This window comes from Thalassophryne amazonica, chromosome 20 (genome assembly GCF_902500255.1).
Source record: "Thalassophryne amazonica chromosome 20, fThaAma1.1, whole genome shotgun sequence".
Classification (NCBI taxonomy): Eukaryota; Metazoa; Chordata; class Actinopteri; order Batrachoidiformes; family Batrachoididae; genus Thalassophryne; species Thalassophryne amazonica.
This window is the reverse complement of record NC_047122.1, coordinates 29997918-30022615: the sequence shown is the minus strand read 5'-3', so window position 1 is coordinate 30022615 and position 24698 is coordinate 29997918. Positions and strand designations below refer to the sequence as shown.

General features: G+C 42.1%; 2 protein-coding genes across 4 annotated transcripts; one reads left to right on the top strand and one right to left on the bottom strand.

The window, feature by feature from the left end:
* Positions 1-3429: 3429 nt before the first annotated feature.
* On the bottom strand, positions 3430-12450 carry meaf6 (MYST/Esa1-associated factor 6). Of its 3 annotated transcripts, XM_034161201.1 has the most exons (9): positions 12443-12450; positions 7047-7165; positions 6304-6419; positions 6028-6115; positions 5885-5930; positions 5578-5770; positions 4248-4277; positions 3744-3777; positions 3603-3655 (listed from the first exon to the last, which is right to left on the bottom strand). In XM_034161201.1, exons 2-9 carry the CDS (start codon positions 7134-7136, stop codon positions 3641-3643), a joined length of 612 nt encoding a protein of 203 aa, XP_034017092.1. In that variant the 5' UTR covers positions 7137-7165; positions 12443-12450; the 3' UTR covers positions 3603-3640. The 3 variants fall into 3 exon arrangements, with proteins under 3 accessions (XP_034017093.1, XP_034017092.1, XP_034017091.1); XM_034161200.1 differs by lacking the exon at positions 12443-12450 and having other exon boundaries at positions 7047-7190; XM_034161202.1 differs by lacking the exons at positions 4248-4277; positions 12443-12450 and having other exon boundaries at positions 3430-3655; positions 7047-7189.
* On the top strand, positions 9645-24199 carry stpg1 (sperm-tail PG-rich repeat containing 1). The gene is made up of 8 exons (XM_034161199.1): positions 9645-9719; positions 9827-9918; positions 10004-10105; positions 13744-13923; positions 14025-14133; positions 14239-14401; positions 15240-15430; positions 24126-24199. The coding sequence occupies exons 2-8, from the start codon at positions 9832-9834 to the stop codon at positions 24197-24199; spliced, it is 906 nt and encodes a 301-aa protein (XP_034017090.1). The 5' UTR covers positions 9645-9719; positions 9827-9831.
* Positions 24200-24698: the final 499 nt, after the last annotated feature.

Genomic DNA, 24698 nt, shown 5'->3' with positions numbered 1-24698 from the left:
TATTGAAAACTATAACATTATTTGTCTGATCAGAAATATTCCAAGGAGATATAGTTTGGACTATGTACAGTAGTGTTCAGAATAATAGTAGTGCTATGTGACTAAAAAGATTAATCCAGGTTTTGAGTATATTTCTTATTGTTACATGGGAAACAAGGTACCAGTAGATTCAGTAGATTCTCACAAATCCAACAAGACCAAGAATTCATGATATGCACACTCTTAAGGCTATGCAATTGGGCTGTTAGTAAAAAAAAAAAAAAAAAAAAAAAAAAAAACGTAGAAAAGGGGGTGTTCACAATAATAGTAGCATCTGCTGTTGACGCTACAAACTCAAAACTATTACGTTCAAACTTCTTTTTTTAGCAATCCTGTGAATCACTAAACTAGTATTTAGTTGTATAACCACAGTTTTTCATGATTTCTTCACATCTGCGAGGCATTAATTTGTTTGGTTTGGAACCAAGATTTTGCTCGTTTACTAGTGTGCTTGGGGTCATCGTCTTGTTGAAACACCAATTTCAAGGGCATGTCCTCTTCAGCATAAGGCAACATGACCTCTTCAAGTATTTTGACATATCCAAACTGATCCATACCTGGTATGCGATATATATATAGGCCCAACACCATAGTAGGAGAAACATGCCCATATCATGATGCTTGCACCACCATGATTCACTGTCTTCCCTGTGAACTGTGGCTTGAATTCAGAGTTTGGGGGTCGTCTCACTAACTGTCTGCGGCCCTTGGACCCAAAAAGAACAATTTTACTGTCATCAGTCCACAAAATATTCCTCCATTTCTCTTTAGGCCAGTTGATGTGTTCTTTGGCAAATTGTAATCTCTTCTGCACGTCTTTTATTTAACAGAGGGACTTTGTGGGGGATTCTTGCAAATAAATTAACTTCACACAGACGTCTTCTGTCACAGCACTTACAGGTAACTCCAGACTGTCTTTGATCATCCTGGAGCTGATCAATGGGTGAGCCTTTGCCATTCTGGTTATTCTTCTATCCATTTTGATGGTTGTTTTCCATTTTCTTCCACGCATGTCTTTTTTTTGTCCATTTTAAAGCATTGGAGATCATTGTAGATGAACAGCCTATAATTTTTTGCACCTGCGTATAAGTTTTCCCCTCTCCAATCAACTTTTTAAACAAACTACGCTGTTTTCTGAACAATGTCTTGAACGTCCCATTTTCCTCAGGCTTTCAAAGAGAAAAGCATGTTCAACAGGTGCTGGCTTCATCTTTAAATAGGGGACACCTGATTCACACCTGTTTGTTCCACAAAATTGCCGAACTCACTGACTGAATGCCACACTACTATTATTGTGAACACCCCCTTTTCAACTTTTTTTTTTTACTAATAGTCCAAATTCATAGCCTTAAGAGTGTGTATATCATGAATGCTTGGTCTTGTTGGATTTGTGAGAATCTACCCCTGGCAATAATTATGGAATCACCGGCCTCGGAGGATGTTCATTCAGTTGTTTAATTTTGTAGAAAAAAAGCAGATCACAGACATGACACAAAACTAAAGTCATTTCAAATGGCAACTTTCTGGCTTTAAGAAACACTATAACAAATCAGGAAAAATAATTGTGGCAGTCAGTAACGGTTACTTTTTTAGACCAAGCAGAGGGAAAAAAAAATATGCACTCACTCAATTCTGAGGAATAAATTATGGAATCACCCTGTAAATTTTCATCCCAAAACTAACACCTGCATCAAATCAGATCTGCTCGTTAGTCTGCATCTAAAAAGGAGTGATCACACCTTGGAGCTGTTGCACCAAGTGGACTGACATGAATCATGGCTCCAACACGAGAGATGTCAATTGAAACAAAGGAGAGGATTATCAAACTCTTAAGAGAGGGTAAATCATCAGGCAATGTTGCAAAAGATGTTGGTTGTTCACAGTCAGCTGTCTAAACTCTGGACCAAATATAAACAACATGGGAAGGTTGTTAAAGGCAAACATACTGGTAGACCAATGAAGACATCAAAGCGCCAAGACAGAAAACTTAAAGCAGTATGTCTCAAAAATCAAAAATGCACAACAAATGAGTAATGAATGGGAGGAAACTGGAGTCAACGTCTGTGACCGAACTGTAAGAAACCGCCTAAAGGAAATGGGATTTACACACAGAAAACCTAAACGAAAGCCATCATTAACACCTAAACAGAAAAAAACAAGGTTACAATGGGCTAAGGAAAAGCAATCGTGGACTGTGGATGACTGGATGAAAGTCATATTCAGTGATGAATCTCGAATCTGCATTGGGCAAAGTGATGATGTTGGAACTTTTGATTGATGCTGTTCCAATGAGATTTATAAAGATTGGCACAATTTTAACTTTTTGACCCCTGTACAAACTGAAATTGATCTTTGTCACCATTCTTACTGGTTTTACCAGTCAGACAGTCCAAACTAACTTTTTTGAATACTTATCAAATTAGTTATTTTCAATACAAATGGAGCAGCTTTTAATTTTGTCTTCTGTGTAATTGCTCAATTGACCCCTACCTGGTTGCCTATTGAAAATTCAAGTGGCCAATCAGTTTTTGTAAGAGAATGTCTAAGGCACATTTGTGCCATATTTAGTGCTTGTGTCACTATTTGCAGGATTGTTTCAGTTACCTGCTGGACTAAATATAAAGTTAACTAAAGGCCAACAGAAATGCTACCTGAATGGAAGAATGTGAATGCAGTGTCAAATCCATCTAAAAAACTGAATATAAAACTAACAAATGCAAATGTGAGGCTATAGACTAAAACACTTATTCTGTAGGGCCTATGGTTTTGGACTTGCACATTCTGAGCAAAACAACTTTTCTTTAATTATACTGTAGCAGTGCATTTTCCTTTTCTCAATATTATGAAGTGCCCTCTAGTGACCAGTGACCCCTGGTGATTCCTTGACATATGCAACATCACAAACACAAAAACTTTGAACAGGCTATTTCAAATCGTGTTCATGTTAGTTATTTTATTGTTTTTGGCAAAACAAATTGCAGAGTAAGTCAAGTCTGAGAGCATACGTTGGTGCTGTGCTTCATCTGTGACACCACAGGCCTGCTTTTATTTGGGTACTGGATAGCAACCACCCAAGCAGACAACTGGTCCATTCCCACAGTCAGGTCAAATGTGGGTGTCCCTTCTCCAGCTACCAAAGACATCCAGTCATCGCCTTAAATCACTGGTTAGCATCCAAGTCTCAAAACCATACAGCAAGATGGGCAGGACCGCCACCCTCAGGACTTTGATCTTCACTTGTCTGCATCACCAATTGAAGAATAAGAAATGTAGCATTCCAGGGTTGGATAACTGATGATTCAGAAAATACAGTCTTCTCACAATGGGGAAACATGAACACTAGTTACATAATAAATAGTTAATAAAAAAATAAAAAAAACTGTACAAAACTGTGTGCCCTGGAGGTGAGCCCGTGCAGGCCTCAAGTAAAATGCAACATCATACATTTATTTAATCTGTAAATCAAAAGCATATAGCTGTGGCCAAAGGCAGGTGGAAATGGGAATGTTTCAAGGAATACACATTAATGGCTGACATATAAAAACACAGTTCAAAGTATTTTTTCTCTTAAACGCATCCTTGTGTGTCAGAGTCCTCCACTTTAAGTTGAATAATCCTACAGGAGATGGAAGAGAAATACGATTAAAGCAACAACACTCAAAGGGTTATTGGGTATAAATCAAAGTCAACAAAACTCAACTTACTGCTCTTGGTTTCTTGCTAACCTTCATGTCAAACCTGCATAAAAAAAAATAAAGATATATTAGATATAACCAAACCACACACCTTGTCTGACAAGAATTACAGTGGAAATTCGTGCCACTACAATATCAAAAAAGCAGCTTTTAGAACCACTGCACAGTAAGACTAAGTGCGTTTGTTGAGGTGCACAAACTGGTAGTAATTTCATCAAATGAAAAGATCAGTTTGTTTCAGTACTGAAATCTGCTGTAAGAAAAAAAAAACAAAAAAACAAGAACCCTCATCAACAAGCAAGAAAGCCTAATGGAGTTTATAGAGCTGAACACTGATATGTACAATTACAGAAAGAAGTGTTGAACATGCAAAAAGATCAACAAGCAGAGTTAGTGGCAGGCAGAGCGGGGAGAGGAAAAAAAAAAAAAAAAAATAACAGAAGAAAACTCAGGATGCATTTTACAACAGGCAGGACATGAACACAGGTGCAGGAAAGTAAAACGGGGACTTACTCGAAGTCATAATCAAACATGGCAGAAGGGCTGAGGAGCAGCATTAAGGGGGAGGAAGAGAGCAGCAGCTGTTAGTTCTCCAGCCTGTGTCTAAACCCTACCGCTACACAAAACTGCAGTCCACACTAGAAGGAGTGAGAGTCACTTTGGCCATGTGTATCTGCTGCTGTGTTAATGTGATTAGAACCCAGGGTGGGGGGTGGACCAAAACATAAACATGAAGAGTTTATTAGCTCATCTGAGCTCAGTGCAAACCAGTTGGGTCTGCATGTTGATTTGGCACAAGTTTTTATGCAATATGCTCTTCCTGATGCAACTCCACATTACACAGAGAAATGTAGCAGGGGTGGGATTTGAACCAAGAACCTTCCACACTGAAACCAAGTGCACTAAGCACTTGGCCACCACCCCCACAACAATTAAAAGCTACAAATATGAAATGTGAATTTCACTTCACCGATTATACAACCTCATGGTGGAGTGGCACAGACAAGGATTTTCTTACAAACAAGACATGAAACTTCGACTACTTTGCCAGAAGACATGGAAGGCAAGTCTTGAGCTGACTTTTTTTGTTGTATAAAAATCCTGTGTACTACTAAGACGAAGCAGTGTAACTGCTGATTACATAGACAAACGTTGCACGTTCTACAACCACAGCCACATAAGCCTATAGCTACTTCACAGTTATGATGTCTTCCCTCACTCACCTCTTTCAGCTTTTTAGAACTTCCAACTCTAGGCACATTTTCCACAACATTTACATTATTTAATAAGTTAGTCCAAGAAATATTTAGTGACTTGAAAATGTTTATGTCCATTCCTGACCTGACTAAAGAAAAGTTGTTAAAAGGTCATCTGCATTAACAACAAAGCTTATATTTAGTCTGTCCAACCTTGAAGGGCTTCTGAAAATGGATTGTGTATAAAAATGGCTGCAATTCCTCAATGATAACTGCATTATTTCTGTTAAACCACTTGAATTGAAACTGAAAGTCAACTAGTAAATACAAATTCATCTGGATTGTTTCATTTCTACTGCATTGTGGTGGTGCACTAAGGATAATTAATGATTTTTTTTTTATACCATCCAACTGCTTAGGGACCTAACTGCAATATTTAAATATTTTGGAAGTGTTCATATTCTGAAAGAGTAGACCACTATTATGTGACACAGTATATGCAAATACCAGGAGACACACACAGTTGGCCTGGGAAAACATCTTTGTATTTGAGCTAAACAATGCTACTGAACTCAAATTAAATCACACAGTGACTTGTGATTCATTAGACCTTAGCCACTTTCCACAGAGAGAGAAGGCAATGCTACCTGTGTCTGTTTTTGTTCTTTCTCTTCTTGTGGCTGCCATGGTGGCTGCCTGAGGAGGAGGATGATGCAGCTTTCTGTGGTTTTAGGTCCTGCAGTGGTGAGTCCACATCTTCAGCATCATCCTGACTGGGCTCGTTCTCTTGGTTCTGGAGATCTGGGGAAGCGTCACTTTCTGTGCCGCTGCCTGCCTCACCTGAGATAATCCATACAAGAGCCAAAATTTTGTGTCACGTGAATTCAAATTGAACTTTGAGAGTGGCTGCAGAAACTGAAAACATTGGTCAATACTATCAATTTGAAAACTCACGTTTTTCATTCATGTGATCTGGTATTCCACCGAGTGCACATACCGCCTGGCCATCACATGAGAGAAGAGAACATGCATTTTGTTTTATTTTGCAAGAAATGAGAAATAACAGATGCAAATAGTCAAATATGAGATCAACTCACCGCAACTGAAGTAACAGATGACTTGCTGAATAGCCGCTCTGCTTCCTTGAATTTTCTATTTCTTCTGTCAGTCTTGCTGTTGGAGTTCCTAGTATAATTAAAAACATTTACACTGCTATTTAATCAGCTTCTGACCAAATTAAACAGTTTGGCCTTTTGAAATGGCACTGCTGACAGAGGTAAACATAACCAATCTTCCACATCATGTACTTCTTAAACACCTCCACTTGTTGTCTTGTTCTTCCACACATTCCTAAAACACAGCCTGATGCTTACTTTTGGTTGGTGAGGTATCTGTCCCACCCTCTGATGATGTTGCCATACATCTGGGTGTCTTCCAGGTAGCTGCCCTCAAATGCATATATTTGTCTTTCCAAGTTCACCAGTGTCTCCTAGGATATTTATGAAATCACATTCTATGACAACATGCAAGAGATCCAAGGCAGTTCATCACATTGACATGCTTCTTAGTACAACAAAACATCACATTTGAATACTGCGCTCTATGAAAACCCGATGAACATTTTTAGTGCAAGGTAAACTGAAACAACAGCTTAATGCATTATGCAAAAATCACTGAATTTGCACGTATTTAGAACAGCATTCTGAAATATACGTTACAGTGGCATATTTTGCTTTCATCTGAAGCCCTACATAAGCACATAGAATGTGACGGGTCACAGAATTCAGTATATCACCAGGCAGAGGCCAAGGCTCGGTTATCAAAATTACAGCTCACTCTAATAATTATAATCAAAAATAAAGCAGAAACAGGTAAACATTTTGAAAACAAAATAAGCTAACACAGGGTTCAAAAATGTGCGTGCAGACATTCAAGAAGACCCCCTCTGTGGCGCTAACTAGCTAAGCTACCAACACTAGCAGCCGCTATTATTAGCATCTGCAGGGCCTAAACAAAAGCAGTATGTCCTCTGAGGGCAAAAAAATAACAACATATAGCTGTAATTCAACGAGGTAAGACACTGGAAGCCACCTTTGCTTGGAATAAATATACTTACAGCAAGCTCTTGTTTCCTCTTCACTAACTCCGCCAGCTCCCGGCGTGTGTCGGGGATCTGCGGCGGTGTAGCTTTAGCATGCATCGCCATGATGGACAGAACGAACAATTCTTCTTCTTCTGTCGAGTTTATTAACGGTTTGCAAACCGATACAGTGCTTTGCCGCCACTCACTGTTTGGGTGTGGTGCATTAATGGAGTCTGACGTATGATATATATACTTTTTAAAAATTAATTATGCAAAATAAACATTTACAACAACAGTTTAACATAGTGCCAGAACAGGCTATTTCAAAACAAAGAAGTAAAAATGAGGGAAAATAAGACAAAAAACAAAAACAAATGTCATCAATTATTCTTGGTAAAATTTTTCACTCACAAATGTCATTTTTTTGAAAACAAAGCCACCTTCTTCACTTTCCACAAAGAACTCTGCCACTTCTCATCTGTAAAATTTATGCACAAAAAACAAGCTGCAGAACTATATCAAATGATTAACGAACTGAACCTTTATGACGTATGCTATATTAATAATGAAATGGAGAGATAAGGGAAGGGATAAATAATACGGAAGAAAAAGGAAGAAGGAATAAAAATGAAGAAAAAAGGTGTGGGGAATTGCACTGTACTACATTCGATCGAATAATCCTGTTCCTTTTAAATATGCAATTACATGCCTACGCTGATTCATGCTGCCATTGAAACCGAACAGATGACATGGTGACTGAACGTCTTCACCTCCTCTACTGACCACAGTCCCATATGGAAAAGATATACATAAATTATATGCAGTTTGTATCTGTTCTATCTGGAACTTCTAAGTAATGCATGTGACAGTATTACACCCTGAAAAGGGGAAATATCAATAAAGACGCTCAGACACAATATTTCTCTCTGGCAGCTTCATTGAGAATGAAGCATCGTGACCACGAGCTCCCCCTCCTGCTCTCTGCAGGCATAATTAATCAATCACCATCAATCTCTCTGAAGGCTCAACAGGTGGATCCCAGATAAAATAACCTGACCGGTACATTTACGGCCGTTTTAACCTTCTTTTAACCCATTTTTAGCTCTTTCGTAGCACTTAACATTTTAACAGCTCTCACAATTTTAGTAATTCAAAATGAATTTCAAAATTATTAACTATGAAAGAGTTTTGCATTTCAGGCATTCGTGTATAAATTAACTCCAAATTTTACTGTTTTAACTAATTGATTTTAATGATCAGTTTCTTAATAAAATTAATCTATCACAACAGTCAAACCAGATAGATCCTTCGTAAATTTGTACAATATGTAACTCAAATAAATTGGGAACTTAAAAGAACAATATATGACAGTAATTCTACATACAAAATGTTGATAGACTTATAAGCACAACACATGTCAAACAGAAACATTTATTACTGGAAGTGATGTAACTTCTTGTAGATTTTTTCTATTTCTTTTCCATTGCTAGCACTTCTACAGTAAAGATAGCTAAATGATCTGACAGTCATTTTATGGTCGACTTATGAAATTGGGGAAGTAAACATTATCTATCTATCTATCTATCTATCTATCTATCTATCTATCTATCTATCTATCTATCTATCTATCTATCTATCTATCTATCTATCTATCTATATCTATATCTATATCTATATCTATATATATATATATACTTTCCTTTGACAGTTTCTAGATCTCAAAGTCTACTTGGGGCAAAATAAATAAATAAATAAATAAATAAAAACAATGGAGGAGACCGTGGTACTATGCACAACTATGTGTTTGACGCCTTTCGGTGGAAACACTCTCATTCTACCAACAGATGGCGCTAACGTACCGTGATAACGATTAGTGTTTATTTATTTATTTATTTTTATCACTTTTACCAAATAATTCTGGCCCATGGAAATGGAGACAATAGCTGTTAATGCAACATTATTGTGAAACACTTTGTATTAAAGCTAAACGCCTACACCACAATCACATGTAGATTGTTTCAATTCAATTGTGGTGAAGAGGAAAAAACTACAAAAACTGTGTCACTGCCCAACTACTTACAGATATGACTGTAGCACATTTTATATTAATTTATCAAAATATTATTGATGAACGTTTTGCGTGTGTGATTTAGTGTGCATATTGCTTGTAATAGCCACCTTTCATATTTTAAAAAATACATATTTACATGGAATAAAGTGGTTTTTCTTTATTTTTTGTTTACTTTTTCAAATGAACGGAAACGCTACATTAATCCTTTTTTGGTGGGCGGAGGGAATTGTAATTTTTTTTATTTACTTTTCTGTTATTTTTAAAACAGCTGTTGTGATATTCATTTATGTATTTATTGATTTATTTTCCTTAAACTATGACACATCCCTGCAAAATAATGTATACTGTATTTGTCCTGTATTTAAAATCTGTATTGTATAGTTTGCTGGTGGAGAGACAACAAAAAGCAATTTGTGGTAACTCAAAGTTTTATTGATTTGTTTTTTTCAAAAGGCTTAGGTTAAAGAGCTTTGTTTGCTGTTGCTGTAGTAACCTGTATATATACAGTCTATGGTAGTAACCATAGTAACGGAATGTCTGTGAGGAAGTTACTTCGGCTTCACATTGACTGACCTCAGCAAAAATCTTGAATGTATTATTTTTCTGAATCATAGACGACGTGCTGAAGATTTAAGGTGAGCCCAAATACTAATATAATTGTTTTTGCATTTCTTTATTTAAATCAGACGGTGTGCAGTGCAGGGATTTATCTTGCCATTCCAAGTCACTGTTTCATCTGCAGAACAAATGAAATCCCAAAGATTGGTGGCAAATAATCAGGAAAAGAAAGGCTTTTCATCTCAGGCTAAGAGGTTTCCCTCACCAATCTGTCTGGTACAGGAATGGCTCCTGCTAACATATCAATATATTAATTCATTTTAGAAAGTGCAACATTAAAGATGCTATATATTTGTTTCAGAATGAAAATCCAGGACCAGGCAGCTACGACTGCATTTCCAGCACTGAGGTCATCAGCCCGTCATTCTCAAAGAAGGGCACTACAGGCTTTGTGGGATCCAAGGTCACCTTACTGTTAATTTACTGTGTAAATTAAATGATCTTATAGTAACTTTGTCATAGAGGAACTTCGTCCATCTGCTGTGTTTTTGTTTCAAAATTTCTCTTCCGTTAATTAATATAGTTAAATGGCCACAGAGCTTTTTTCCTCAGTTTTCGCAAGGCTGGTGCATCCAGAAAGTATTCACAATGCTTCACTTTTTCCACTTCCTTAATCCAAAATGGAGTAAATCCACCCCCCCCCCCAAAAAAAGTCTACTCACAACACCCCATAATGACAACATGAAAAAGTTTTCCCTTTTTTGATTTTGTTTTTGCCAATTTGTTAAAAATAAAAAATTAAGAAATCACATGTACATAAGTATTCACAACCTTTGTTCAATACTTTGAGCAGCAATTACAGCCTCAAGTCTTGTTGAATATGATGCCACAAGCTTGGCGAACCGAGATAGATAGACAGAAATGTACTAATTCAAAGAAGTAAACATTTTGGATTGTGTCACAGCAATCCTGTTGTAAAACTTGAATAACACAGTTGTATCTCCACACAACCCTGCAGAAAGGATTTGATATGAATTAGTAGAGGTGGGCGGATCGATCCTAATATTGATAATATCGATACCAATGCTGGTATTGATATTGAATGATCCTCATGTAAAAAGATCGATACTCAATCTTTATCTCCTACACGCACTGACTGCTGCGCACGCAGATTCATCAAAGTCTACTCTGTAAGAGCAGCGCTGTGCTGTGTCACACAACATGGAGCAGCAGTTTGTCAGCCCTCTATCTCAGGAGATTTTGTTTTAAGTTGTGTTGAGTGATATTTTTTAAACAAAAATGTTGTGTTGTGAAGGTGTCGTAGCACGGACCCACAACAGGGGGCGCAAATGAACGGACAATGACTAAACCAAAAGGTAACAATTTAATGTTGTGACGCTACACAACGAAAAGACACAAAAAATATGCACAGTCAATTAGCACCAGGTGACGTGTGGCAGGCTCGAAGATAGGAGACCCCCCCCCCCGACGAGAGAGAAGTCGTACTCCACACGGCTTCCACCACCAACGGTCTGAAGGACACCGGAGCCGCCAAGTCCCGAGTCCCCAGGTGGCCTCTGTTCCCGGCTGTCGACCCTGGCACTGCTGGCAGAAAGCAAAAACAGGATGTGTGAGTGTGAGTCCGCACACTCAGTAATACACAGTCCAACACTGATGGGAGGGAGCACCTCCACCTCCAATCATACACTCAAGCAGCTCCTGTCAGTCACTTATCTGGAGGGAGTGGGAGGCGAAGACGTCGCGGTTCCCACAACACGCCGCTCCAACAAAACTGTCCCACAGGAATAAACGGCTGCAAACAGAGATCAAAACGTGGATTAATCCAAATACTGCAGAGACGGATTACCTCAGGAATGGTAGTCGATTTCTCGGCGAGGAGGTGGAGTTGCAGTCCGGCTTTTATGGTGGCGATGATGATGAACGAGTGACAGCTGGGGCAGGGGATGAATGACAGCTGTCACTTCTTCTAGGTCTGGCGCCCTCTCGTGCTTGGAGCCCGCACTCCAAGCAGGGCGCCCTCTGGTGGTGGTGGGCCAGCAGTGCCTCCTCTTCAGCGGCCCACACAACATGTTGATTGTGATAATAAAGTATTTTGTTGTCATGTACAATGTTAGGCGAAATTCTATCCTAGGTCTTTTGGACCCTTTGGATCTATGAAGCTTAAATATGAAAAAGTATTGGTATCGATATTGGTGATACTGGGCCTGTATTTACTTGGTATCGGATCAATACCAAAATTCCCAGTATCGCCCACCTCTATGTATTAGCTGTGAAAGACGGAGCCACACGGGTTCACTGTTACATTGTTCTTTTTATGAGTTTTTGCTATTGTCTTTGTTATGTTCATCTGTGTACCGAATAAATACATTCATTCATTCAAAGAAAAAGATGGTAAGGAAGATGGTTGAGGGAGAGCAGATGTCATTGTTAATGAGAAAGACAGACTGTGTCTGCACAGAAATACACTAAATCAGTGAAGTATACTGTTACTTTCAATTTTTTTCACAGCAGTTATACTCTAAAACTCAAATAATACAGTCATGCCTTCACACAAATCTGTGGAAACAATATTGTATGAATATAGCTGTGAAAGAAAAAAGTGTAAGGCCAAGTGAGGCATGGAGTGAATTGGGTCTGTGAGAGAGACAGAAAGAAAGAAAGAGATAGAGAGATAAATGTATGATTCACAGTGGTTATGTTGTAAAACTTAAATAACATGGCCACAAATGCACACAACCCTGCAGAAAGGATTTTATATGAATGTAACCAATGCAGACACTTCTTCCTTCTTGTTGTCTCTCTTAACATACATTCTAAAAACTGTTACTGTGTTCTACAGGATTTTTTGGTGAAATAGTTTTACGCTTAAAAATAGAGTAAATTAAAAAGCTGTGAAATAATTTAAATATACTTGATAATCTTGGTAAATCTAAGTAAAAATATTATATATATAATATATTATATTAAATATTATATATATATTATATATTTCCAAATATTCGGAATGACATTTACCAAACAAATTAAGTATATTTAAAAAAATATAGTTTGTTAAGCAAATACAAATTTATTTCAATGAAATAATAAATGTAAAGTTAAGATAAAATTAACTGTTAAATTTTATTAAGTCAGCATAGCTGTTACTTACTGTGATATACGAAGTCTGTTAGAAAACTATCTGACCTTTTTATTTTTTTTAAAAACTATATGGATTTGAATCATGTGCGCTTGCATCAGCCAAGCTTGAACCTTCGTGCGCATGCGTGAGTTTTTTTCACGCCTGTTGGTTGCATCATTCGCCTGTGGGCAGGCTTTGAGTGAGCACTGGTCCACCCTCCTCGTCGGATTTTCATTGTCAGGAAAATGGCTGAGCGATTGGAGCAGCGCTGAATCAAATTTTTCCAGAAACTGAGAGACAGCCAGGTGGAAACCATTCAGACGATTCAGACGGCTTTTGGTGAAGATACTCTGGGCATCACACAGATTAAGGATCATTACAACCAGATTAAAGATGGCCCACAGCGGCGCAGGGCGCCGCCCTCCGAGCGGCGATCGACAGGCTGAAACGACCAGATCATTTCCAAAGTGAAGGCTGTGTTGATTGATGATGATTCAAAGCAATATAGTTTTTTAAAAAAAATAAAAAGGTCAGATAGTTTTCTAACAGACCTTGTATACAAAGCCACTGAATTGGGCAGCATGGTAGATTAGTGGTTAGCACTCATGCCTCACAGCAAGAAAGTCATGGGTTTGATTTCCACCTGTGGCCTTTCTGTGTGGAGTTTGCATGTTTGCGTGGGTTTCCTCCGGGTGCTCCAGTTCCTTCCCACATTTAAAGACATGCTGGTTAGCAGAACTGTCAACTAGATCTCCTTTGTAAAAGAGGTCTCAATCTCAATGGTACTAACCTGGTTAAATTGTGTATGTGAAGTCTTCAAGTTACATGTAGTTTGAAAATAGCTTGTTTGTCCATTTCTTTCATTTCTGAAGCTTAGGTCCAGTGGCCATCAAAGCCACTGCTGCTTGTCTTGAGATTTTGAGCAACATAAATTAACTTGGCATTATTGTATCATCGACTAGGCTGCCGGGATTCCTCGTCACCCACAAAGAAACATCCCACCACCAAATGCATACAATCTGCAGGGCTCCTTCATAAACAAGTACGACTTTAACACTGGAGTCTCCAGAGTGTTCAGGCTGCCTGTCGCCGTGCAGCTGGAAGAGCCAAAGCATCAAAGTCCAGCCCCAAATCAGTACCACGTACGTACATGTGTAAATAATGCATGTATTGAGTGCGTTCAGAGTGCATCCTTTGAGATGTGTGCTGTAGAGTCGGAGCCTTGTCGTTTGTCTCTGTGCAGGTCTGCAGCAGCTTTAGTAAAAGTAAATGCTCGATGTCCGGTACCTCATCTTTCCTATCAAAAAGTGCACGCAACTCATTCTGTGCAAACACAAACGTGCCGTCACCATGTAATTATGTTCCTGTAAACCCATGCAAAATCTCATTTAACCATTTTTTTTTTGGACTTCATTCTGTTTGTTGTGTATATTTAAAATGTTATGCATTTCTTAAAGGTCATTATAAGGTGAAAGATAGTTCAATCTTTCTCGGCCCAAAGACAATTTTGTCTCCTTTTAAATCAAAAACTGTGAGAGTACCTCCTCCAAAGGACTACTGTGTGCCAGGTCCAGGAGCATACAGTCCCCATCAGGCCCCCACACCGGTGAAGAGCAAACTGTGAGCAAACTTACATTGTATCATATATCACACTATGGTTGTGGGTATTAGATAACTGAATGTTAATTATAATTTTTACGTCCACCAAGGACGTAATAAAATCATGGCCATTTATTTATTTATTGGTCTGTCTGTCTGTTAGCAGGACTACATAAAAAATTACTGCACAGATTTTGATGTAATTTTCACCACAGATAGATATTAGGCCATAGAAGACTCCATTAAATTTTGGAGGTGATCCAGATCCAGATTCTGAATCAAGATTTCACTTTATATAGGTTTTGAAAGATTATGTCAAAACTACTTCAGGGATTCTCACCAAATTTGCACCACAGATAGATATTAGGGCATGCAAGACTCCACTGAATTTTGGAGGTGATCCAGGTCCGGATTGGCAGACGTCAGAAATCTTTTATTGCTCTTGTTTTAATTGTAATTTTATTGATGAGTCCAATAATGCACCCATGTTTTGAAAAGCCTTCCTTCAAATGCTTTTTCAATTTTAAATTTGCTTTTTCATTTGAATCGTGAGCAGTGTTTAGCAGGTATTGTTTCAAATTTATAAAGCAAAAGTCATTTTCTTTTTCTTTTTAATTTTCTGATAGAATGTGTATACTTGAAGATGAAAATTAAAATTCAAATAGGATCATTAAATTTTATGTATGAGTCAAGTAATGCACCCATGTTTTGAAAATTACAGCGCCTTTCTGCTATTGCTTTTGAATTTTCAAATTTGCTTTTTCCTTTTGAATTATGATCACCAGATGCTTCCATATGTGGGAATATTTTCCCTTGTCATTTGTTCCGACATACCTAAAAGTGTAATCTGTCTTTGAAGGAGGAGATATTATTTGGCAACATCAGCACCTCCCGTCATTGTTCCTAAGGACCCTCCCTTACCAGGACCTGGCCACTATGACATCACAAATAACAACAGTCCATTGAAGCATCACATGTCTTCTGCTGCATTTGCATCCACAACTGACCGGATTCTCCATGACTCACGTGCTGCTCTGGGACCCGGTCCAGGTAATGCTATGAGAGAAAAATCCAGGACATTTTCTTATTTATTTTTGGTACAGCATGTTGTGTTACATGGGCGACACGGTGGCTTAGTGGTTAGCACTGTTGTCTCCCAGTGAGAAGGTCCTGGGCTCGCTTTTGACCTGGTCCTTTCCGTGCAGAGTTCTCCCCGTGTTCGTGTGGGTTCCTTCCGGGTGCTCTGGCTTCCTCCCACTTCCAAATACATGCAGGTTAGGTAGACTGGTGACTCTCAGTTGACAGTAGGTGTGCATGAGTGTGTGAAAGACTTCCTTAGTCTATATGTATGTCAGCCTTGAGATAGCCTGGCGACCTGTTCTAGGTGAACCCCACCTCTTATCCAGTGGTTACTGGGATAGACTCTCGCCCGACAACTGGCCCGGCTTTGAATTGGGCCGGATACTGGCCTCCATCTTGGAGTGAGATTTCCCACTCCTAAACGACCGATAGGAGTCTAGGGCTAGGACAGACTCCAGCTCCTCTGTGACCTGTAACTGGAATAAGTGGGTTTACAAAATGGGTGGATGGTGTCTTGCATTATAGAAAAAGGTCATGGATACAAGTGGTAGAAATGAAGTTCCTCCATTGGGTATCTGGATTTGCATTCAGCAACAGGGCGGGAAACTCAAATATTTGAGAGTGACTCTGAGTAGAGCCGCTGCTTCTTTGCATTGAAAGGCCCCAGCTGAGACAACTCATTCGAGCTGGAGAGGTTATACGCGTATCTCCCCCAAATCAGTTGAGAATGTCTCTGGAACCCCCCATGAAGAATTAGTGGGCTTGGCCAAGGATAGGGAAGTGTCGGATGAGCTGCTTGTGACTCGGACCTGCATAAGTGTCATAAAATGAATAAATGAATAATTAACATCTGTCCACTGTTGAACTCATTAAGATACAGGTCAGTTTAATGAGAACTGGATGTGCAAAAATAAGGTTTTGTCATTTAATCACAAAATAATTTCTGCAGTCTGGCAGTGTGAAGCTGGTTTTTCCTTTAATTCTTCTTTTAGACAAAGCCGTGGCACATTTAAAAAAGGAAATCCCCCTTTGGGATTTGAGGAAGCTCTTGGTTGAGCTCATTGAACATTCATCTCTGTCTCTTGGAGCGTGAAGCAAAAACGAACAGTAACTCTCTTACACATGGTGATCTGAAATTAATGCAGCATTTATTATACCGCACTGTGCACGAGGTCCACACAGACATACGCTAATGTCCTGTGTCCATCTGAACTCAGACTGCTCAGCAGATTTCCTGTTAAAACTGAACTGTGGCCAAATGCTGACATGAAAAATTTTGGATAGATACCATTTTTATGGATGTGAAACTGTGACTTTTTCCCCCAGTTGTTTGCCATAAATCTCTGCAACCACTTTTCTTTTAATTAAGAATTGTTTTTTTCTTCCTGTACTCTTAAAACAACAACAACAACAAAAAAACAAAAACAAAAAACAACAACAAAAACCAGGGCATAAATACTTAAAAGGGGAGGAAGTGCATGTGATTTTTGAAGAGTAGAAATGTATGTGGCTTATGTCATTAATTTGCTTCGAGGAGAGGCACACGCCTGGGCTATGGTGCTCTGGGAGCAAAATTCACGGCTCCTAACGACATATACTGGGTTTGTGAGGGAGTTTAAACAAGTGTTTGATCATCCCAATAGAGGCGAGACCGCTTCGACCGTGCTGCTGTCAATGAGACAGGGACGTCGGAGTGCAGCCGAGTATGCAGTCGACTTCCGCATCGCGGCTGCGAGGTCCGGCTGGAATAACGTTGCACTCCGCGCCGCCTTCATAAACGGACTGTCTCCGGTCCTGAAGGAGCACCTGCTGGCTAAGGATGAGCCGCGGGATTTTGACGGGCTGGTCGACCTGGTTATATGGTTAGACAACCGGTTAGAAGAACACCGTCGGGAGCAGGGCGAAGGGCGTGGCCGGGCGCGAGCAGTCCCTCTTCCTTCCGGGTCTGAAAGGGTGCCACCGTCCCCACGTTCCACAGTCGGAGAGCTCCGTGGAGTTACAGCTCCCCCTGCTGACGAAGCTATGGACACGAGCAGGGCTAAAGTAAAATCAAATGACAGACAACGGAGGCTGGCTCGTGGAGAATGTTTTTTCTGTGGCTCTCAGGAGCACATACAAAGGAACTGCCCCAAGCGGTTAAACTTCAACGCCCGCCCTTAGAGACTGGGTTAAGGGTGGGCCATAACATACACGCGGGGAGATCCCGTAGATCTGCACGCATCCCAGTGACGATCCTGAGTGGGGATCTTACCCTTCACACTCCAGCACTGGTGGACACGGGGTCTGAAGGGAATCTGCTGGACAGCAGATGGGCCAGGGAGGTAGGGCTCCCTCTAGTGGCTCTACCTTCCCCATTGAAGGTACGGGCACTAGATGGCACCCTTCTCCCATTAATCACACACCAGACACCTCCTGTGACTTTGGTGGTGTCTGGAAATCACAGGGAGGAAATTGTGTTCTATGTAACACCTTCTACCTCCCGAGTGATTTTGAGATTTCCATGGATGTTAAAGCACAATCCCCGGATTGATTGGCCGTCTGGGGTAGTGACGCAGTGGAGTGACACTTGCCACCGGGAATGTTTAGGATCCTCGGTTCCACCCGGTGTGACAGCTAACGAGGAGGTTAAAGTCTGTCAAAGTCCAATCTGTCAGTGGTGCCTGATGAGTACCATGATCTTGCTGACGTCTTCAGCAAAGATCTGGCACTCACTCTTCCCCCGCACCGTCCGTACGGTTGTGCCATTGATTTGATCCCAGGCGCTGAGTACCCGTCCAGCAGGCTGTACAACCTCTCTCGTCCTGAGCGTGAATCAATGGAGTCCTACATCCGAGACTCCTTAGCTGCCGGGTTGATCCGGAACTCCACCTCCCCGATGGGTGCAGGTTTCTTTTTCGTGGGCAAAAAGGACGGCGGACTCGTCCATGCATAGACTACAGAGGGCTGAATGAAGTCACGGTTCGTAATCGATACCCGCTGCCTCTGTTAGATTCAGTGTTCACGCCCCTGCATGGAGCCCAAATCTTCACCAAATTAGATCTTAGGAACGCGTATCACCTGGTTCGGATCCGGAAGGGAGACGAGTGGAAGACCGCATTTAACACCCCGTTAGGTCACTTTGAGTACCTGGTCATGCCGTTCGGCCTCACCAATGCGCCCGCGACGTTCCAGGCATTGGTTAATGACGTCTTGCGGGACTTCCTGCACCGGTTCGTCTTCGTATATCTGGACGACATCCTCATCTTCTCCCCGGATCCTGAGACTCATGTGCAGCATGTACGTCAGGTCCTGCAGCGGTTGTTGGAGAATCGGCTGTTTGTGAAGGGCGAGAAGTGCGAGTTTCACCGCACTTCTTTGTCCTTCCTGGGGTTCATCATCTCCTCCAACAACGTCGCACCCGATCCAGCCAAGGTAGCGGCGGTGAGAGATTGGCCCCAACCGACAAGCCATAGGAAGCTGCAACAGTTCCTCGGCTTCGCAAATTTGTACAGGAGGCTCATTAAGGGCTATAGCCAGGTAGTCAGCCCCCTGACGGCCCTGACCTCCACTAAAATCCCCTTTACCTGGTCGGACCGGTGCGAAGCTGCATTTAGGGAGTTGAAACGTCGGTTCTCGTCTGCACCCGTTCTGGTGCAGCCCGATCCCAATCGGCAGTTTGTTGTTGAAGTGGATGCCTCTGACTCAGGGATAGGAACTGTGTTGTCCCAGAGCGGAGAGTCCAACAAGGTTCTCCATCCTTGTGCCTATTTTTCCCATAGGTTGACCCCGGCAGAGCGGAACTATGACGTCGGCAATCGGGAACTCCTAGCGGTGAAAGAGGCTCTTGAGGAGTGGAGAGACCTGTTGAAGGGAGCTACGGAGCCCTTCACGGTTTTCACGGACCATCAGAACCTGGAGTACATCCGGACCGCGAAGCGTCTGAACCCCAGGCAAGCCCGCTGGTCACTGTTCTTCGGGTGTTTTGACTTCCGGATTACCTACTGCCCCGGGACCAAGAACCAGCGATCTGATGCCCTGTCCCGGGTCCATGAAGAGGAAGTCAAGGTCGAGCTGTCAGATCCACCGGAACCTATCATCCCCGAGTCCACTATCGTGGCAGCCCTCACCTGGGACGTGGAGAAGACCGTCCAGGAGGCCCTGGCACGGAACCCGGACCCAGGGACCGGCCCAAAGAACAGACTCTACGTCCCACCAGAAGCCAGAGCTGCTGTCCTGGACTTCTGTCATGGGTCCAAGCTCTCCTGTCACCCAGGGGTGCGAAGAACCGGGGCAGTGGTCAGGCAGCGCTTCTGGTGGGCATCTATGGAAGCCGACGTCCGGGAGTATGTCCAGGCCTGCACCACCTGCGCCAGGGGAAAGGCAGACCACCAATGGGCACGGGGTCTCCTCCAGCCGTTACCTGTGCCCCACCACCCCTGGTCTCACATCGGCCTGGACTTCGTCACGGGCCTCCCGCCGTCCCAGGGCATGACCACCATCCTCACGATAGTGGACCGGTTCTCCAAGGCGGCCCACTTTGTGGCCCTCCCGAAGCTCCCGACGGCCCAGGAGACTGCAGACCTCCTGGTCCACCACGTCGTACGTCTGCATGGGATTCCATCCGATGTCGTCTCTGACCGTGGTCCCCAGTTCTCCTCGCAAGTCTGGAGGAGTTTCTGTAGGGAACTGGGGGCCACCGTGAGCCTCTCGTCCAGGTACCATCCCCAGACCAACGGACAGGTAGAGCGGGCCAACCAGGAATTGGAACAGGCCCTTCGCTGTGTGACCTCGGCGCACCCGACAGCCTGGAGCAACCATCTGGCCTGGATCGAGTACGCACACAACAGCCAAGTTTCATCTGCCACCGGCCTCTCCCCGTTTGAGGTGTGTTTGGGGTACCAGCCCCCATTGTTTCCGCTTGTGGAGGGAGAGGTCGGGGTGCCCTCGGTCCAGGCCCATCTGAGGAGGTGCAGTCGGGTGTGGCGCTCTGCCCGCTCTGCCCTGCTCAAAGCCCGGACGAGGGCCAAGGCCCATGCAGACCGCCGGCGATCCCCGGCCCCTGCATACCAGCCCGGGCAGGAGGTTTGGCTATCGATGAAGGACATTCCATTACAGGTAGACTCACAGAAACTGAAGGACCGGTACATCGGCCCCTTCTCCATCATCAAGGTCCTCAGCCCTGCCGCGGTGAAGCTGAGGCTGCCAGCTTCACTGCGGATACATCCTGTCTTTCATGTCTCCCGGATCAAGCCTCACCACATCTCTTCCCTCTGTACCCCCGGACCGGCACCACCTCCTGCCCGAATCATCGATGGGGAGCCCGTGTGGACAGTTCGCTGGCTCCTGGACGTCCGTCGTAAGGGCCGGGGGTTCCAGTATCTGGTGGACTGGGAGGGTTATGGACCCGAAGAGCACTCCTGGGTGAAAAGGAGCTTCATCCTCGACCCGGCCCTCCTGGCCGACTTCTACACCCGTCACCCGGAGGCGCCCGTTGAGGGGGGGGGGTCCTGTTGTGTGGGCCGCTGAAGAGGAGGTACTGCTGGCCCACCACCAGAGGGTGCCCTGCCTGAAGTGCGGGCTTCAGGCACGAGAGGGCGCCAGAGCAACCGGGAGTGGCAGCTGTCACTCATCAACAACACCAGCTGTCACTCATCATCATCATCCACATCTCCATAAGAGATAAAATGTAAATGAGTCCACCCACCATTTTAACCACACTTTAGATCTTGTTCTGACATATGGCATGGAAATTGAAGACTTAACAGTATTCCCCGAAAACCCCATTTTGTCTGATCATTTCTTAATAACATTTACATTTACTTTAATGGACTACCCAGCAGTGGGGAATAAGTTTCATTACAGTAGACGTCTTTCTGAAAGTGCTGTAACTAGGTTTAAGGATATGATCATTCCTTCTTTGTTATGTTCTTTAATGCCATATACCAACACAGTGCAGAGTAGCTACCTAAACTCTGTGAGTGAGATAGATTATCTCGTCAATAGCTTTACATCCTCATTGAGCACAACTTTGGATGCTGTAGCTCCTCTGAAAAAGAGAGCCTTAAATCAGAAGTGCCTGACTCCGTGGTATAACTCACAAACTCGCAGCTTAAAGCAGATAACCCATAAGTTGGAGAGGAAATGGCATCTCACTAATTTAGAAGATCTTCACTTAACCTGGAAAAAGAGTCTGTTGCTCTACACAAAAGCTCTCCATAAAGCTAGGACATCTTACTATTCATCACTAATTGAAGAAAATAAGAACAACCCCAGGTTTCTTTTCAGCACTGTAGCCAGGGTGACAAAGAGTCAGAGCTCTATTGAGCCGAGTATTCCTTTAACTTTAACTAGTAATGACTTCATGACTTTCTTTGCAAATAAAATTTTAACTATTAGAGAAAAAATTATCCATAACCATCCCAAAGACATATCTTTATGTCCGGCTGCTTTCAGTAATGCTGGTATTTGGTTACACTCTTTCTCTCCGATTGTTCTGTCTGAGTTATTTTCATTAGTCACTTCCTCCAAACCATCAACGTGTGTATTAGACCCCATTCCTACCAGGCTGCTCAAGGAAGCCCTACCATTAATTAATGCTTCGATCTTAAATATGATCAATCTATCTTTATTAGTTGGCTATGTACCACAGGCTTTTAAGGTGGCAGTAAATAAACCATTACTTAAAAAGCCATCACTTGACCCAGCTATCTTAGCTAATTATAGGCCAATCTCCAACCTTCCTTTTCTCTCAAAAATTCTTGAAAGGGTAGTTGTAAAACAGCTAACTGATCATCTGCAGAGGAATGGTCTATTTGAAGAGTTTCAGTCAGGTTGCAGAATTCATCATAATACAGAAACAACATTAGTGAAGGTTACAAATGATCTTCTTATGGCCTCAGACAGTGGACTCATCTCTGTGCTTGTCCTGTTAGACCTCAGTGCAGCTTTTGATACTGTTGACCATAAAATTTTATTACAGAGATTAGAGCATACCATAGGTATTAAAGGCACTGCGCTGCAGTGGTTTAAATCATATTTATCTAATAGATTACAATTTGTTCTTGTAAATGGGGAGTCTTCTTCACGGACTAAGGTTAATTATGGAGTTCCACAAGGTTCTGTGCTAGGACCGATTTTATTCATTTTATACATGCTTCCCTTAGGCAGTATTATTAGAAAGCATTGCTTAAATTTTCATTGTTACGCAGATGATACCCAGCTTTATCTATCCATGAAGCCAGAGGACACACACCAATTAGTTAAACTGCAGGAATGTCTTACAGACATAAAGACATGGATGACCTCTAATTTCCTGCTTCTAAATTCAGATAAAACTGAGGTTATTGTACTTGGCCCCACAAATCTTAGAAACATGGTGTCTAACCAGATCCTTACTCTGGATGGCATTACCCTGACCTCCAGTAATACTGTGAGAAATCTTGGAGTCATTTTTGATCAGGATATGTCCTTCAATGCGCATATTAAGCAAATATGTAGGACTGCTTTTTTGCATTTGCACAATATCTCTAAAATTATAAAGGTCTTGTCTCAGAGTGATGCTGAAAAGCTAATTCATGCATTTATTTCTTCTAGGCTGGACTATTGTAATTCATTATTATCAGGTTGTCCTAAAAGTTCCCTGAAAAGCCTTCAGTTCATTCAAAATGCTGCAGCTAGAGTGGTGACAGGGACTAGAAGGAGAGAGCATATTTCACCCATATTGGCCTCTCTTCATTGGCTTCCAGTTAATTCCAGAATAGAATTTAAAATTCTTCTTCTTACTTATAAGGTTTTGAATAATCAGGTCCCATCTTATCTTAGGGACCTCATAGTACCATATCACCCCAATAGAGCGCTTCGCTCTCAGACTGCAGGCTTACTTGTAGTTCGTAGGGTTTGTAAGAGTAGAATGGGAGGCAGAGCCTTCAGCTTTCAGGCTCCTCTCCTGTGGAACCAGCTCCTAATTCGGATTAGGGAGACAGACACCCTCTCTACTTTTAAGATTAAGCTTAAAACTTTCTTAAAGCTGGATCAGGTGACCCTGAACCATCCCTTAGTTATGCTGCTATAGACTTAGACTGCTGGGGGGTTCCCATGATGCACTGAGTGTTTCTTTTTATTCACCTCTTTTTGCTGTGTATGCACCACTCTGCATTTAATCATTAGTGATTGATCTCTGCTCTCTTCCGCAGCATGTCTTTTTCCTGATTCTCTCCCCTCAGCCCCAACCAGTCCCAGCAGAAGACTGCCCCTCCCTGAGCCTGGTTCTGCTGGAGGTTTCTTCCTGTTAAAAGGGAGTTTTACCTTCCCACTGTTGTATGTAGACCATGGTATTTAGCAGCCCTTACTGGTGGTTCAAGGCACCCAGTGGAAGATATGAAACAAAAACTCTGATTAAAACCTTTTATCTGCTTCTTGCAGGGGTGGTGGCCAAGTGGTTAACACGCTTGGTTTCAGTTCAGAAGGCTCCGGGTTCAAATCCCACCCCTGCCGCATTTCTCCATGTAATGTGGAGTTATGTCAGGAAGGGCATCCAGCGTAAAACCTGTGCCAATTCAACATGCAGATCCACCTTGGATTTGCTGTGGCGACCCCAAGTGCAAACAAGGGAGCAGCCGAAGGGACCTACTTAATTCATGTGCAAAAAAAAAAAAAAAAAATCTGAATTTTGTCTTCCTCTTTTCAGGGTTCTATGAGCCACGATTGTTGTCAAAGCAGTCCTTCCTTTATAGTGAGTCAAGGATCTGGATTCCTGTTTGAAGCGTATGTACATATTCATGTTTTATTTGACATTTGGTTTATATTTTATTAAGAAAAACAAGTGGATTTTTTTTTAAGCAATGAAAGAGAATGTCTGGGATATTTTTGAAACAGCGTTTTATATGAGGCTGAATGGTGATGAGATAGTAGCAAAAATTTTTTAAATCCTTATTTTTTAAATGAGTGCAACAGCATCGCAGTGATGCGAGAGTCAATGCGGCTGGCGGTGCATTCAGACGTGTGCCACAGTAGAACAGCTGAAAGCATGAGATGACACCACCATGACAACTGCTGGAGGGCAAGCAGCCGGGTGGAGTGTGACTCAGTGTGAGAGCAATGTGACTGAGTGGGCATGAAGCAGAGATGGCATTTCAACTCAAAAGACAAATGCACCCGTCGGTCAACCTTTTTATAGCCACGATTACAGCGACATCAAGGTCACAGCACTTACAATTTGCATCAGAGATGGAGTTTACAAGATGATACCACCAAAACATCT